Source organism: Scyliorhinus canicula, chromosome 8 (genome assembly GCF_902713615.1).
Source record: "Scyliorhinus canicula chromosome 8, sScyCan1.1, whole genome shotgun sequence".
In the NCBI taxonomy this organism is placed as follows: Eukaryota; Metazoa; Chordata; class Chondrichthyes; order Carcharhiniformes; family Scyliorhinidae; genus Scyliorhinus; species Scyliorhinus canicula.
Window position 1 is genome coordinate 145,893,030 of NC_052153.1, and position 16,925 is coordinate 145,909,954.

At 44.3% G+C, this 16,925-nt stretch overlaps 1 protein-coding gene across 1 annotated transcript in view; it reads right to left on the reverse strand.

Annotated features, from left to right (window-relative positions):
* Positions 1 to 16,925, reverse strand: part of LOC119969926 (single-stranded DNA-binding protein 3-like) — a 483,574-nt gene that overhangs the window by 9,537 nt on the left and 457,112 nt on the right. Inside the window, exons 14-16 of the mRNA XM_038803895.1 lie at positions 14,770 to 14,840; positions 12,233 to 12,311; positions 7,589 to 7,617 (exon numbers count right to left, since the gene is read on the reverse strand). Coding sequence (XP_038659823.1) covers positions 7,589 to 7,617; positions 12,233 to 12,311; positions 14,770 to 14,840 — 179 coding nt within the window. The remainder of the gene's footprint in view (positions 1 to 7,588; positions 7,618 to 12,232; positions 12,312 to 14,769; positions 14,841 to 16,925) is intronic.

Here is a 16,925-nt window from a genome sequence, read left to right on the forward strand (position 1 = left end):
GGGAGGAGCATCATGTTTCACTGTATGCGGATGACCTGCTCCTGTACATTGCGGATGCGGTGAAGGGGATGGAGGAGGTCATTCAGATTCTTAGGGATTTTGGAGACTTTTCGGGGTATAAGCTGAATGTTGGAAAAAGCGAGCGCTTTGTGATACATGCAAGGGCCAGGAAAAGAGACTGGGAGAGCTACCGCTTAAGATGGTGGAGAGGAGCTTTCGCTACTTGGGCATTCAGGTGGCTACGAGCTGGGGTGCCCTGCACAAGCTTAATTTAGCGCAGCCGGTGGATCAGATGGAAGAGGACTTTAAGAGGTGGGACATGCTACCGCTTTCCCTGGCAGGCAGGGTGCAGTCCGTAAAGATGACGGTCCTCCCCAGGTTCTTGTTCGTCTTCCAGTGCCTTCCCATCATCATCCCCAAGTCCTTTTTCAAGCGGATAAATAGGATTATTACGGGATTTGTGTGGGCAAACAGGACCCCGCATGTTAAGAAACTGTTCTTGGAGCGCAGTCGGGTGGAGGGGTGGGTAGGTTGGCGCTGCCAAACTTTTGCAGCTATTACTGGGCAGCGAATATATCCATGATTCAGAAATGGGTAATGGAGGGAGAGGGGGCGGCGTGGAAATGGTTGGAAGCTGCGCCTTGTAAAGATACTAGCTTGGGGGCACTGATAACGGCACCGTTGCCACTTTCGCCGTATGCCACGAGCCCAGTGATGGCGGCAACACTGAGGGTCTGGGGGCAGTTTAGACGACACAGGGGGAAGGCAAGGGCTTCAGTCTGGGCCCCGATATGGAACAATCACAGGTTCGTTCCGGGTAAAATAGATGGGGGGTTCCTAAATTGGCACAGGGTGGGTATCAAAAGGATGGGGGACTTGTTCATTGATGGGACTTTTGCTAATCTGAGGGCGCTGGAGGAGAAATTTGGGCTACCCCCAGGGAATACCTTTAGGTACCTGCAGGTTCGGGCGTTTGTGAAAAAGCAGGTGGGGGAATTCCCACTGCTGCCTGCCCGGAGGATACAGGACAGGGTGGTCTCGGGCGTGTGGGTAGGGGATGGCAAGATATCGGAAATATATCAGGAGCTGCAGGAGGCGGAGGAGGTCTCAGTGGAGGAATTGAAGGGCAAGTGGGAGGAGGAGCTGGATGAGGGCCTGTGGGCTGACCCCCTGGGCATGGTCAATTCCTCCTCATCTTGCGCCAGGGTTAGCCTGATTCAGTTTAAGGTGGTGCACCGGGCGTCTATGACAGTGACGAGAATGAGTAAGTTCTTTGGGGTGGAGGCTCAGGGAGCCCAGCAAATCATGTCCATATGTTCTGGGCATGCCCGGCAGTTACAGGATGTTGGAAAGGCTTCGCAAAGGCTACGTCCAAGGTCTTGGAGACTCGGGTAAAACCGAGCTGGGGGATTGCGATATTTGGGGTATCAGACGATCCGGGAGTGCAGGAGTCGAAAGAGGCCTGAGTTCTGGCCTTTGCCTCCTTGGTAACCTGGAGAAGGCTCTTGTTAATGTGGAGGGACACGAAGCCCACAAGCGTGGGCGTTAAAAGACAGGCTTGGGTCAGCGACATGGTGGGATTTCTCAGGTTGGAGAGGATAAAGTTTGCCTTGCGAGGGTCCTTGCAGGGGTTCTCCAGGCGGTGGCAACCGCTCCTTAACTTTCTCGCGGAACGTTAGGTGGAGGTCGGCAGCAGCAGTAAACCAGAGGGGGGTGGTTTGGGCGGTGGGTGGATTTCATTTGTAAAGGGCAGATACCCCACCTTGTTTTGTTCAATTGTTAAATGGTTAAGTTGTTTTCTGTTTTATTGCTATGTTTTCTTTTCGTTGTTTTTCGTTTTGTAGTGGTTTGTAAAAATTATTGAAAATCTTTGAATAAAAATAAAGTTAAAAAAACAAACAAACAAATAAAGCAGCGAGTTCCCTAACATCATCGGGTTCTGGCTCCAATTTTAGTCCAAGGCCTGAGAAGGGAGCAGTGATGGATTCCTCATCAGACCAAATCTGTGAGGTGATAGATCAGGAATGGCAGGAATTTATTTTTTCAGCTTCTTTGAGGGCCATGAGTAGAAGGGGTGAGATCAACAGAACCAAATGTCGCCCTTCATCCAGGCTTCATACCCACCCCCCCCCCCACCCGATTATGATCAGTCCCTGCTCTGATAGTTGTAATTTTGTCATCATAAGCCAAATTGTTCTCAATTCTCTTTCAAAGACGTTAACATGTCACTGCTGTCTGCTCTAACCTACTTGTGACTCTAACCCACATGTTCCAGAGCAACGAGGCATGGGCATTAAACACTTCTTTGTTAGTATAGCCCACATTCCAGAAAATAACTAATCTTGCTATAATTTCCATTATTAATTTTAGGAGTGTGATTTTACACCCAAAAACCAGCTCGCCACAGTGCAGCATGGCCGATAGAAGCCGGGAGACCCGTTCCCAGGATCTACTGTCATGTGAGAGTACATTCAAGAAATGGGTGTTTATCAGTGATGTCAAAGTGTGGGTGGAGCTGGGCTGTCTGTCAGCTTTTTACTTTTGTTTTAGGCCGTTTGCTGCAGGGTGTGTTTTAGTTTCGTTTTCAGAGCTGGATAGCTGCAGTCACAGCCAGCAGGTGTATGAGTCTCTCTCTCTGTAATCTAAAGACTGTAAATTGATCCTTTGGTGATTTAAAACTAATAACTGCTCTCAATAGTGAATTTAAACCTGATCTTTGTGTTTTAAAGGTTTTTTTTAAGTCTTATGGATGTTCAAAGGAAAGCTTAAAGGATTACTTAGTGTTATATTCTTTGGGGGTTGTATTTGAATCGATGATTGCTAAGATGTTCACTGTATGTTTTAAAAAGGTTAACTTGAGTTAATAAACATTGTTTTGCTTTAAAAAATACTTTTCCATTTCTGCTGTACCACACCTGTAGAGTGGGCTGTGTGCTCCCCATACCACAATCTATTAAAAGTTGTGGGTCAGGTGAACTCCATGATACACTTTGGGGTTCTCTAAACCCTGGCCCATAATAAATTGGGGGCTTGAGGGGGATTAAAGTCTATCTATTGGATTGGCTTAGTGAACTTAAAGACGGTGAGGGGTGAGCATATTGTGGTTGCTTTTCAGGTGTGGTATTTTAGTTTAAGTAGGGAGTGTGTTGTGGACAATGGCGCTTTCAGAAGCTCTGACATTTTTGGGGGTGGAGATGGTCACACGCAGTACCTTACGAACGGAGACTAAAAACAGACTTTTAGATTTGGCAAAAACATTGCAGTTAACATTAACTGACAAAATGCGAAAAGGTGAGGTAATTATGGCGGTGGTTAAGCATTTAAAGTTGCCTGAGATAAAGTCTGACTCATTCGAAATGGCAAAGATCCAGTTGCAGATTAAGCAACTTGAACATGAAAAAGAATTAAAGCAGCTTCAATATGCAATGAGACAAAACAAAAGAGAGAGGGAGATACAGATGAGAGAAAAAGAAAAGGCGAGAGAAGAAAGAAACAAAGAAAGAATAGCCCTAGCAGAACAAAAGGAGAGAGACAGAGAGGAAAGTGCAAAAGAGAGAGAGTTTGAACTTCAGAAAATGGCAATGAAACATAAGTCAGTTGAAATTGGCAGACGTAAAGGGAAACGTACAGTTGGAGGATAGTGATGAGGCTAGTGAGAAAGAGCATCATAGTCCAAAGCTTGGTGGGGATCTATTTAAATATGTCCAAGCATTGGCAAGGTTTGATGAGAAGGAGGTGGAAGCCTTTTTCATCTCATTTTGAGAAGGTAGCTAAACAAATCAAATGGCCACCGAACATGTGGGTATTACTGATTCAAACAAAGCTGGTAGGTAGGGCGAGTGAAGTGTTTGCATCACGACCAGAGGAGGTATCTGGGACGTATGAGGAGGTGAAAAAATCCATCTTAGGTGCATATGAACTAGTGCCTGAAGCCTACAGACAAAGGTTTACAAATTTAAGGAAAGAATTTGGTCAAACATACATGGAGATTGAAAGGCTCAAACAGAGTAATTTTGATAGGTGGATAAGGGCTTTGAAAATAGACCGAACGTATGAAGCTCTCAGAGAAATTATACTTTTGGAGGAGTTTAAAAATTCAATTCCTCATGTAGTGAGAACTCATGTGAAAGAGCAGAGGATTAAAACTGCGAGATTATCATCAGAAATGGCAGATGATTATGAATTAGTTCATAAATCAAAGCTTGCTTTCCAACATCAGTTTCAGGCTGAGAGGGGTAGAAACTGGGGACATGAGAAATACTCAAGTGGTAAAGGTAAAGGTGATCTGATGGGAGATAATAAGGAGAGTGTACCTCAGGTTAAAAAAGAAATCTAGCAGGGTGGCACGGTGGCGCAGTGGTTAGCACTGGGACTACGGCACTGAGGACCCGGGTTCGAATCCCGCCTCACCGAACAGGCGCTGGAATGTGGCGACTAGGGGCTTTTCACAGTAACTTCATTGAAGCCTACTCGTGACAATAAGCAATTTTCATTTCATTTAATTTCAAGTTGAAGTGCAATTATCAGAAACGATTTTTGATCAGACGGTTGAAAAAGAACAAGAAGAGTTGGAGGATGAGGTGGATATTTTTAGTTCAGGAAAATTGGCAGAGTTACAACAGAAAGATATAGAAATAAAACGGATGTATCAGAAAGCATATACAGAAGAGGAATCTGAGTGCATACCAGAGTGTTATGACCGTAAAAGTAATGTCTTGATGAGAAAATGGAGACCTTTACATATGCAGGCGGATGAAAAATGGGCAGTGCTGGTAGGGTATAGAAAGGAGGTGTTGCGAGTTGCACATGAGGTACCAGTGGAAGGTCATTTGGGAATAAGGAAAACTCAAGCTAAAATCCAGAAATATTTTTACTGGCCAGGACTACATAAAGATGTAGTTAAATTTTGTCAATCTTGTCACACATGTCAAGTGATAGGGAAACCTCAAGCAGTGATAAAACCAGCGCCCTTAATACCCAGCATTTGAGGAACGTTTTACAAAGGTCCTAATTGATTGTGTAGGACCGCTTCCTAAAACAAAAAAGTATATTTACCGTGTGCATTTCTTAAAGGATAGTGAAAAAATAAAAATGAAACCACCTTGAATTTGATGGTTTATTTTTTATTTCTTGGTGGGGAGGTGCCATGTGAGAGTACATTTAAGAAATGGATGTTTATCAGTGATGTCATAGTGTGGGTGGAGCTGGGCTGTCTGGCAGCTTTTTACTTTTGATTTAGGCTGTTTGCTGCAGGGTGTGTTTTAGTTTCGTTTTCAGAGCTGGATAGCTGCAGTCACAGCCAAAAGGTGTATGAGTGTCTCTCTCTCTCTGTAATCTGAAGACTGTAAATTGATCCTTTGGCGATTTAAAACTAATAACTGCTCTCAATAGTGAGACTTATAGATATTAAAAGGAAAACTTAAAGGATTACTTAGTGTTATATTCTTTGGGGTTATATTTGAATTGATGGTTGCTAAAATGTTCACTGTATGTTTTAAAAAGGTTAACTTGAGTTAATAAACATTGTTTTGCTTTAAAAAATACTTTTCCATTTCTGCTGTACCACACCTGTAGAGTGGGCCGTGTGCTCCCCATACCACAATCTATTGAAAGTTGTGGGTCAGGTGAACTCCATGGTACACTTTGGGGTTCTCTAAATCCTGTGTCATAACACTACCCAGCTTGCAACGCCTCGCAAGGTTTAACGCATTCTTGTGAGATGTTGTGATGTGAATCCCACCCTTACGTTTTTGCAAATCTGCGTATTAAATCGAGACAGCTGATCCCGAGCTACCCAAGGCTTGGAATTTATCTCCTTTGCCTCGGAGACCTTGGGCGAGTGCTGTTCAGTGCTGGTCTCTACAAACAGGGACCAGGCTGAAAGGCACTTGTGGGTGTCTCCCAGGGAATTGGAGGCCCCCAGATGTATACCCTTTGGGTAAGGTGATACCTTGGAATTGCCTGTGCTACCCAGACACCCTGGCACTGGCACCTGGCTGCCAGCCTGGCACTGTTAAGGTGCCCAGGTGGCACAGTCAGCTGGCAGGGGCACTGCCAGCCTCCCAAGTTGGCACTGCCAAGCTGGTTTTTTTGTATGTGGTGGTGATCTGGCAGGGGGGTGGGGTGCCTTGTGTGGGTGCTGGGGGGGGAAGAGGAGGGTGTGTGTGGCCAGGGTCCCCTCCCATAGTGTGTTGAACCTTGTGGTGGGTTGGGGGTCATTGTCAGGTGTTGGGTCCAGGAGCACATTGCCACTTTGAGGGAGTGGGAGGAGGTTCCCAGGGGCCACCCCAAGGTTTGTGGGGCTGGGATGGGGGACTCAATAAAGCGGGGCAGGGCCTGAAGGGAGGTGGGGAGAAGATTGGGGTTGCTGGACAAAATGGCTTCCTGATCTGCGAGGAGCCTTTACTGCTGGCGAGATCTGCTCGCCAGCAGGGAATCCGTAAAAGCCCAGTTTTGGCAGAGAGAATCTCCCCAAGGCCAAAAAGTACGGCAAAGTGCCGTTGGACAGTGGGATGTTTCTCGGCACTGCAGCCACCAAGAAACACCCCATTAAATGCAAGTTCAGCGGACTTTAGGTTCAGTCCACTGAATCATGACCTCAAGTTTTAGTTCGATAATACTACAAAATGTAAATTTTAAAAATAACTACCTAACCTGAAGGCATTGGAAGCAAACTGAAGTGCACCGACCTCATGCAAACCAGACTTGGGATCGAACCTTGGAACCTGGATTTGCACAGTTAATTTACTCAATGAATTTTGTTTCATATCTTCGCACACTTTCCCCCCCACTTTGGGGAATAATGGGGAAGTATTAGAAATCTGATTGTGCACCTGTTGAACCTGGTGCCCACCGATCGTCGGGACGGCGTCTCCAAGGGACGCACTCTTTCCCCTAAGCAGCCCCGCAAGATCAAGTCGCCACGTCTTGCGGGGCAGCGGAGGGGAAGACGGCAACCGCGCATGCGCGGCTGACGTCATTAGGCGCGCCGACCGCGTCATTCTCGGCGCGCCGGGCCTTAACGCCAGCGATAAGGCTCCGCAGCCGAGATTCATGGCACGGCCCTCCTAGCCCCCCCCCCCCCCCCCCGGGGGAATAGGGGGCGAGGAGCGGCCTCCGACGCTGTCGTGAACTTCTCCGGGTTTCACGATGGCGTAGGGCCTTGCAGAGAATTCCGCCCAGAGTTTCTGGCTCAGAAGCAGGGGAAGTACCTACTGAGTCACAAAACCCCTTGACAAACCTGATAAACAATCTGAAATCAATGTGAAAAGATCTGCATACATTAATGGCAATCTGGAAAGGAATATAACCCAAATTTTTCATAATAGATTTTGGAGGAAAATTAATCAAACTAAACTCCAGTTTAAATATTTATTTCATTCTAATAATGCAACTGGTTTCACTTTTTTAAATTAAATCAATCATTAACCTTGGTGTTGGATACAAATGGTATTTATAGGATTTGAATCTTAAAATCTCAAGCCCTAAAAATTCACTAAGATTGCAACAAAAGTTTTTCTTATGTATACTTAATGTATACTTTTATATTAAAAGCTAAAAATAGCATGCTTATTAAAATGATGTTTACCTTGGAAATGCCATCCATGTCTCCAGAGCCTGAAATTAAAAGACAAACATCATAATTAGTTTTTGTTTCATCCATCTGAGCTCTATTACTTCCCTGAAGCACTTGATGGAGATCTTTCAGTCAGGTAAAACTGTTAGATGCACAGGAAGGATTGAGGTAAATTAATCAGAGTACATCTTTGCAACACGATTCTCGTAATTATGTTTCAGAGCCACTGGCCTAATAAATGACATTGGTTTGCAAAAAACAAATATGTGATTTAACTTCAGGTTTCCTTACACTTTCAAGACCACAAGTGTTTAATAAAAATTAGGTTGCGCTTTACACGCAGAAACTACCTTAAAGAGATGGGATTCACATTTCCAGGTTGGCCTTAATACCATATGAAAGACTCGTGGCTTCAACTTTACAAACCGTATGTCACTAGAAATTGAACATTCTCACATCGGAAACTAAATAATTTGTAGTGTTAAATTCGGATTGGTTCAGAACTTGTAGTCAGAGGCTAGTTGAGCACGCTCGCTGCAGAGCTCGAAGAAATTTGCCCGCAAAGATCTCGCAAATTCTGCAACATAGATGTCGCTTTTCCAAATCTAAGTTTAAATCCAGGACCAAGTCAAGGGGGTCTCTAGGTGTCCAGCAACAACAATGTCATTAACCATGGTAAGCAGCCAAACACGCTGAAGTATTCCCACAGACAACTAACCAAGAAGTGAATGCACTGATATTTGTCACGTTTAATTTAAAACTTTATAGCAAGTTAAATAAATGATTGAGACATTGATGTACCATCAATTGGACGCGAGGCACGATGAAGGTCCAAACTTAGGCTTTAATCAGCTAGTTGTTAGCCCGGTGGTCGACTACAGAGAAAGGCCGACCGCCGGGAACTCTGGGTACTTATACCCCACCTCGGAGGCGGGGCCTACTTGCCTCTCGACCAATTGGTGAGCAGTCACATGACTAGTCCCAGCCAATCAGACGAGAGGCACATGACCAGCCAGAGCCAATGGGAAACCAATGCTCTGTACCAATGGCAGTGCTCCCATTCATACCACCACAGACATACGTATTTGTTTAATATGGAAAAAGCTTAAATAAGCACGCTTTAAGAAAGTAAGTACCAGGGTGGCACGGCAGCACAATGGTTAGCACTGTTGCTTCACAGCTGATTGGCCATGCTAAATTTCCCTTAATGTCCAGAAAAGGTTAGGTGGGGCTACTGGAATACGGTGGAGTAGGGTGGTCTTTCCAAGGACCGGTACAGACTCGATGGGCAAATGGCCTCCATCTGCACTGTAAATTCTATGATTCTATGAACTAGCTAATTGTTTTTTATTTTAATGGAGAAATTTGACATTCTACAAATATGAAATCAAGTTTCCAGGATGAGAGATGCTCAGCAACCTTTTCAAGGGTTTTTATAGCAAGGCTAGTAGTTTAAAAGGCAGGCTCTTGTCACTTAAGTAATTTTTATTTGATTGTAGTCCTAGTGAGCTTCAATCGTGTATCTCACGGAAGACATTGGGGCGCGATCTACCGGCTGCGTTGCGCCTGAAAGGATCCACCCGGCTCACCACGCATCGTGAGATCTAATGCGATCTCGCAAGACGTCATGATCTGAATCTTGCCCATTGTGGGTGCAATCACTATTTTCCAAATCTGCAAATTAGAGTGAGAAAGCTAGACTGACTTTAATATGCTCTCCCATGATCTACCCAGGGCATTGGGGTCTAACCCCTTCGCCTTGAAGACCTCCACAAATGGGGACCAGACGGAACAGCACTCGTGGGGGGTCTTCCAGGAGATCGGAGGCCCCAGGTGCTTGCTCTTTGAACAGGATGACACCCTGGTACTACTGATGGCACCTTGGCACTGCCAGCTGGCAATGGCAGTGTCAGGTTGGAAGTGCCAAGGTGCCAAGCTGGCATTTTTGCCATGACTGGGGATCAGCCCTGGGAATACCTACACGGTGCAGTGGGACCCAGGACCCCATTATAGATGAGTTAGGGCTTTGGGGTGGGTGGCGTCGGGGAGTCGACTGCACTGAGGAATTCCGGCGAGTGGAGCTCATCAGTGCAGGAAACGGGACTAAGTGTAGCCTTGGCGGGGCATTCCCCACTGAGGCCTCAAATAGAACTAGAGACCTGGGAGATAGTGTGGTGGTTGTCGGCATTGTGAGTGCCTGGAAATACTTGGCTAAACGCACTCATTATGAGACTCTGTTCCCATTTGATTTGATCGTACCCAGAATCATTGGCAACAACTTCTGGATTTCCACATTTAGCTGCATCTGTGAATTCCAGAAGTTTGTCAGTTTCAGAGAAGTAATTGTGCAAACTCCGCCAGTTTTGCCATGATTTCCAGTACACAATCGCAGCAATGCTCTCTTTTCCCCTTTCCACTGTCCTTGATGACTGACTCTCACTTGGGAGAATTAGTTCACCAATATCCAAATGTGCACATTAATAAAAATAATAATAATCTTTATTGTCACAAGTAGGCTTACATTAACACTGCAATGAAGTTACTGTGAAATTCCCCTAGTCGCCACATTCCGGCACCTGTTCGGGTCCACAGAGGGAGAATTCAGAATGTCCAAATTACGTAACAGCACATCTTTCGGGACTTATGGGAGGAAACTGGAGCACCCGGAGGAAACCCGCGCAGACACGGGGAGAACAGACAGTGATCCAAACGGGAATCGAACCTGGGATCCAGGAGCTGTGAAGCAACAGTGCTACCCACTGTGCTACCATGCTGCCCAATAATAATAATAATACAGTAAAAGTAAGTAAAGTTGCCATAGTCCCAGATGACCATAGGCTGCTTTCCCCTTTGAGGGGGAGAGCAGACTGCTGGTGATTTAACTGGGGGGGGGGGGGGGGGGGGGGGGGGGCTGTCTCCCTCTAATATGCAGATTTGCTAAAAAGTGATCCTGGGCGGGATTTACACCGCAACATCTTGCGAGATCACATTAGATCTCGCGAGGCGTTGTGATCAGGGTAGATCCCGGGAGCGGGGGTCTTCCGGCTTCTATTGGCTGTGCCGCGCGCGACGAGCTGCTTTTCGGACGCTGCGTGCCATTGGATCGCGCCCTGTATAATTCAAAAAATCCTTTGCACTACATTTCAATTTACCTGCACTCCAATTGTATTCCAAATGTTTACCCCTAGAAGTGGCATCTACCAGTGTACCTTCTCCACCAGATCTACAGGCAGAACTTATTACTTCGGGCTGTTTACTTCAGTGCAACTGCATCCAATATGACTCAACAATCAGCAAGACAGCAAGCCAAATTCAAGAAATGCAAATATTTCTGACCAGTTTCTTCTGGAAACTCAAATGGAATGTCTCACTTCCAGCTGCCTAGTTGATAAAATAAAGCTGTCCAACTAAGGCAGTGCAGTCACAATAATAGGTCAGAAATTTGAACTTGCAAAAGTTGGCACCTGAAAGCTAACATTCAGTACTGGCCCATACTTACCCTTCAATTGTAATCAGGAAAAAAATAAAGATGAAAAGGGAATTAGAATTTAAAATATTCACTAGGAGAGAATGAAGGAAAAGGTGAAGGAAGGAACAAAGGCAATGCAGTGTTGGATGGTGCTGTGAATTCAGTTCTTGATTAAAAACATTGTTGTTCCATGAAGGATTTTGCACCATGATTCAATCTACTCTTAATAACTTGCTTTAGGTTTCGGAGATATATTGAAAGATGCATTGGTAATCCGGATGTACTGTATTGGATAGCATGCTGATCTCAAAGATGAAAAATAACTTTTTTGTGGTCAAAATAAAATAAAATATGAATAACAATGTGATCACAACTAAAACAGAGCAGAAAAATAGCAGAATTCAGAAAGATAATAATAATCTTTTATTATCACAAGTAGGATTAACACTGCAATGAAGTTACTGTGAAAAGCCCCTGGTCGCCACATTCCGGCGCCTGTTCGGGTACACACAGGGAGAATTCAGAATTCTCAGCTGGTACGGCAATTGAACCCGCGCTGCTGGCTTTGTTCTGCATCACAAACCAGCTGTCTAGCCCACTGAGCTACACCAGCCCAGAGTAACAAAGAGTAACAAAGTACAAAGTATTCTGACAACAATAGACAACATACAGCTGAGCCCAAGAGGTTGCAAGAAAAGATTTCGCTATTCCTACCACAAACAAATGATTAGTAAATACAATGACTACCAAGGTAAAATACATTTGGTAAAGTGTCAGGAGAAAAAGTAACACCTAATAGGATCACTTGTAAATGCTCAAATTGAGCAGTTTTCTTAATTCATTTTCTTATTCTCATACTCAGAGTAAACAAAATTCACCAAGGGGTAAAGTGACATTAGGAAATCTTACTCACCTGAGGGTTGATTATAATCAGTGAGCAGCTGCCTTACGTTGGTGTATCATATTAATACTGAATTAGATATGCCAACTTAAGGTTGTTTGTGTGGATTGGAATCAAGCCTCTCTGGTATTGTTGTATACACATCAGGAAGTTTCTGAAGTGTATTCATAATGATCATGAGGTTCACAAGAGAGTTAAAAAGCTACCAATTTGGAGAAATAGAGCAGAATAACTAATATGGCAAAGTGAGTAAAAAATCATTATGCTTTATTCATTTTCTCTTTACCTAATGATCCGTTCATGTGATGTGGTTCCATTCCACCCATTGCCCCTATTGGACCATCTGAGCCAGGACCCATTGGAAACTAAAAATAAAAAGCACAATCTGAATGTAACTTTTGTCAATGGGACTTTCATCATATACAACAAATCATATTTACATGCTGTTCTATTGTTTCAACTTCCTTATTAGTTGCATTAAAAGAATTTCACAATTCATTTGGTACATAGAATCTCTACTGTGCAGAAGGAGGCCATTCGGCCCATTGGGTCTGCACCGACCCTTTGAAAGACCACCCTACCTGAACCCAATCCCCCACCTTATCACTGTAATCCCACCCAACATTTGAACACTTAAGGGCAATTTAGCATGGCCCATCCACCTAACCCGAACATCTTTGGATTGTGGGAGGAAACCAAAGCACCCAGAGAAAACCCACTCATACGGGGAGAATGTGCAAACTCCACACAGACAGTCATCTGAGGTCGGAATCGAACCCAGGTCCCTGGTGCTGTGAGACAGCAGTGCTAACCACTGTGCCACATGAAACATTAGTAGTCATTGACAGAAGCAGCCACATGAAAATCTTGCATTCATGTCTATAGCCTTCTCTTTTTTGAAATAACCATTCTGTTTAAGGTGGTTTTTGTCGTGCTTTACGTGCTATGATGCCATCAATCATTTCAGTGTAATCCTGGCAAACAAAATTGGAAGAGAATGGGAGTCAACTTCAGTTTGACAAATATTGTTTCTGATGATTGTTGCATTATGGTTCCCAGTGGCATCACAATGAGATGTAAATACCTGACTGACTATTATAATGGAAGATCTTTCAGAAGCATCACAAGCACAGCATGATTTATGTGCTACAAATGCCACCATAGTCAGTCGGTCCTGGGAAAGACGGGGAATGACTGAGATAGTAACCTACCTTCTGAGAGTCTGGAGCAGAAGAGGGAAATATTCTGAGTTCTGCCATCTTCTACGAGGACAATAGTGGTTACCATGCAGCATGGAGTTTGCCTACGTGAATGGGCAGCAGTGGTCTGAAACCTGGCTGTACCGTCTTGCAGGTATGCTGCTGTGCTGACCTGTGGATTGGTTCTATGGTGCCATAAAGGAAAGCCCTCCTTGAAAGCATCTGATGCAGCACAATCTCAACTTCACCAGATACAGGATGGGGAGTGCCAGCCTCTATTATTTGTCTACAGATTCATGCCAGCACCTATGGGTCCCTTTGCTTTCATAATGGCCTGTCGTTTCTTAATCCCATGCCTATTCAGCCTTAACAAAGGTTCCTGATGCCTTTTAGTGCTTCAGATTTCCAATGCTTTCCAGTTTTTGTGAATTCTGGCCCTTCTTATGACACACGCCTTTAACTGACCCCACCCCATAATTTGAAGTACATTGTGCGGGATACTCCATTAGCCGACGGTGAAATTGGGAAATGTGATTGGGCCGAGAATAGCTTCCTACGCCAAAATCGCGGCAGGCGCCGATTTGATGCCAAATCGCGATTCTCCATCATCTCAAAAACTGCGTCAATGCGTTTCACTTCTCATGTACAGTAGACGCTATTTTCATATCATTACTGGGCCTGACCTGGTACTCTCCAGGGCCTCTGCGATTCTCCACCTCCAATGGGCCGAGTTTCCGACAGCGTGGTTCACTTGTGCTTTTAAAAATTGTGAAACTGTGTGGCGGCTGTTGAGGGAGAGAGGGGTGAAGAAGGTGTCCAACATCGACATAATTTGAAGACAGTTGTGCCGCTGGCTGGGGGGTTTGTGCCAGGGCTGGGGGAGTAGTGGGGAGGTGGCTGGGAGGTGGGTTGTGGGGTCGGAGTGGACAGGTACAGTACCCCATTGCCACAGCCGGCAAGGCAGTCCTGCAGCTGCACACACCGCTAACAGCCGACTTTGAACCTGGTGCCATGGATCGTATAGGTGTCCCCCGCAGGGCACTCCCCTGGCTCCAAACGACCCATCAGCTGTATGGGCACACTCCAGCACAATCAGTGCCATCATTTTGGCTGGAAAAAGTGTGTGTGAGGAGTGTAATGTGGATGTGCAGCTGCAGCTTGTCAGCCTCCTGAGTGTCAATAACGGACCTGGCGAATCCTGCACCGTTTTTAATTGGAATCGATTGTGTTCCACGCGGCACTGGTGCTAGCCCCTTAAAAAAATAGCAAAATCGGTGCAGGTGTGGCACTGATTTTTCTGTGTGAAAGTGCACGGATTCTCTGTTGGTCTCAACAGAAACGGAGAATTCAGCCCATAATATTTGTGTTGCATGCTGGTGATGTCACCCCTACAATGATTAGAGTTTGCACCTTGAATTGCAAATCGTTAAGTTTAATTGTGTGCAATTTGCACATGGGATACTGGCTGGTCTAAATGCAGTATAAACTTGTATAGAACTGAAAAGAAAAGTTGCCACTAATATTTAGGATCTTGAGCACAGGTTTGCATTTCATACCTTTATCGTGTATTGAATTGGAAAATTTGTATTAAAATTAACTTGAAATTAATGCTTGCTTCACTTACATTAGACCTGCTGGCCCCAGGGGGTACAGCATTCATCATTGTGTACATATTGTCACTGGAGTTTGTTGAATCTGAAATAACCAGAGATACAATAGGTTAAAGCTCTTGGTGCAATCTTTGAAGGATATCACAGGATGTTTATATTGGTGGTATACAATTCTACAATGTCTGCCTCAAAGGAATAACAAGATTAGCAGATGCGCATATGCTGCTGGATCCCTCATCCATGCCTTTGTAAATTCTAGATTTGACTATTCCAATGGACTTCTAATTGGCCTCCTATGTTCTAATCTCCTTGGCCTTGACCTCTCTACCACTGTAATCTCCTCCAATCCAACAACTCTCTGAGATAACTGTGTTAATCTAATTCTGCTCTCCTGATCCTCCCCAATTTCAATCATGTCCACCATTGGTGGCCATGCCATCAGCTGCCAAGGCCCTGAGATCTGAAACTACCACCATAAATTTCTCAATCTCTCTGCCTTTCTTTCCTTGATAATGCATTTCTTAAGATTGGTCTTTTTGGCCAATCTTTTGGTAATTTGCTCTAATATCTCCATATGTTGGTGGGTATCAAATTATGTTCAATAAAGTCCTTGTGAAGGTCCTTGGAATGTTTTATTACATTATAGGTACTATATAAATACAACTTGTTGTTGTTACTAAACATATAAAAGAAAAACATTCCAGGGACTTCCTTCCATCCTGCGAGAGTACCAAGTGAGTCAAGGAGCTTCATTACATGGAATTTTTATATATCAAAAATAGAGGCAAAGGATGAAAAACAGTGAAAGCATATCCAAAATGTTTTGAATCTTTTAAGAAACAGAGGCATGGGTGGCAGATAAAATTCAGCCTGCATAAATGTAAAATAAAAGGAAGGAAACAAGATGGTGCTGTACAAGGAACATAAAAAAAAAGACTAGAAAACTATTATGAAAACATTGTTTGTACAATGTAACAAAAAGACACCTTAAGGAAATAAAGAATATAGCTCAACAGCCACGGCAGTGACTGTATACTGTAAGAACTTTCTCATAATTTGAAGTAGTATTTGAAGTACTGTTCTGCATACTATATGAAGTAAATAAACAATATTCAGGGATTGTTGTATACGACATTCAGGATGATCCCAATTTGAACAATCGATTGGGTAAGTGGTGCCAATCATTCAGCATTACCAAAGCAGTCAATTACAAATGCACTGCTCAAACATGTTGAGCACTGACCATTTTGAGCAGTTCCATAAATGCTTAGCCTGTACTTACCAATTTCAAAGGTAAAGATTTAAAGTCACATCAGCATATGGCCAACAGGCAGTAAGCAGGCACCGCAGGATAGCTTGCCAGCTCCATGCCACCACAATATCAGTCAGCCAGCCAGAAAAAGAAAGGTAAGCCCAGGGGAGAGGGTTGAGACCCACCAATGGTTCCTTGGGAATGTAGTGTTGGCTGAAAATAAGCAGGGACTGACATACATGGATATGTCGTGCCACATGATATTTGGAGTTCTCCCACCTCGGCTTTTGTTGGGTGGGAAGCTTCAAAATTTCCGTCATAATTTGGCAATTAAAATGGGCAATGGGGTGACTTCCACGAAGCATCACTGGTACAATTGCAGAAGAATCATCTTTGATCTGCACACAACCAATTAAGTAAAACTGTTAAATTTCAGCTATTTTAAATAATTTACCTAAAACCTATAGCACCTGAAAGGTATTAAGTTGGATAAAAGTTAATATATGCAATTCTGTGCTTTTCGCTATTTTAGGTCTCTCTTAATTTTAGTTGGTGGTAAATTTCTAAAAGGTGAAGAGAAAGGAATAGCATTTTCTTGATAATGTGAATATTCAAATAAATGGGTCGGGTCACTTTCATGGGTGCATGCTGTGTGTGTGTGGGGGGGGGGGTGACCTGTTATTCATATGGTCATGGGGGGAAAGGATCCCCTACCTTTCAGTGGAGGAGGGCAGGAGTTGCATTGTGGGGAAAGCGGGCCTGCCGCTGGACCTCGGTATTGGACCACCAGCTCAAAATGGCAGCCTGATACCGGAATGGAATCTCGAGAGCTCCCTGCCATGCATAAATTTACATGAAAAAGGGGAATCGCATACCGGACCCCGCTCCTAGTGCCGGCATAGACCAGGAGCAATTCTA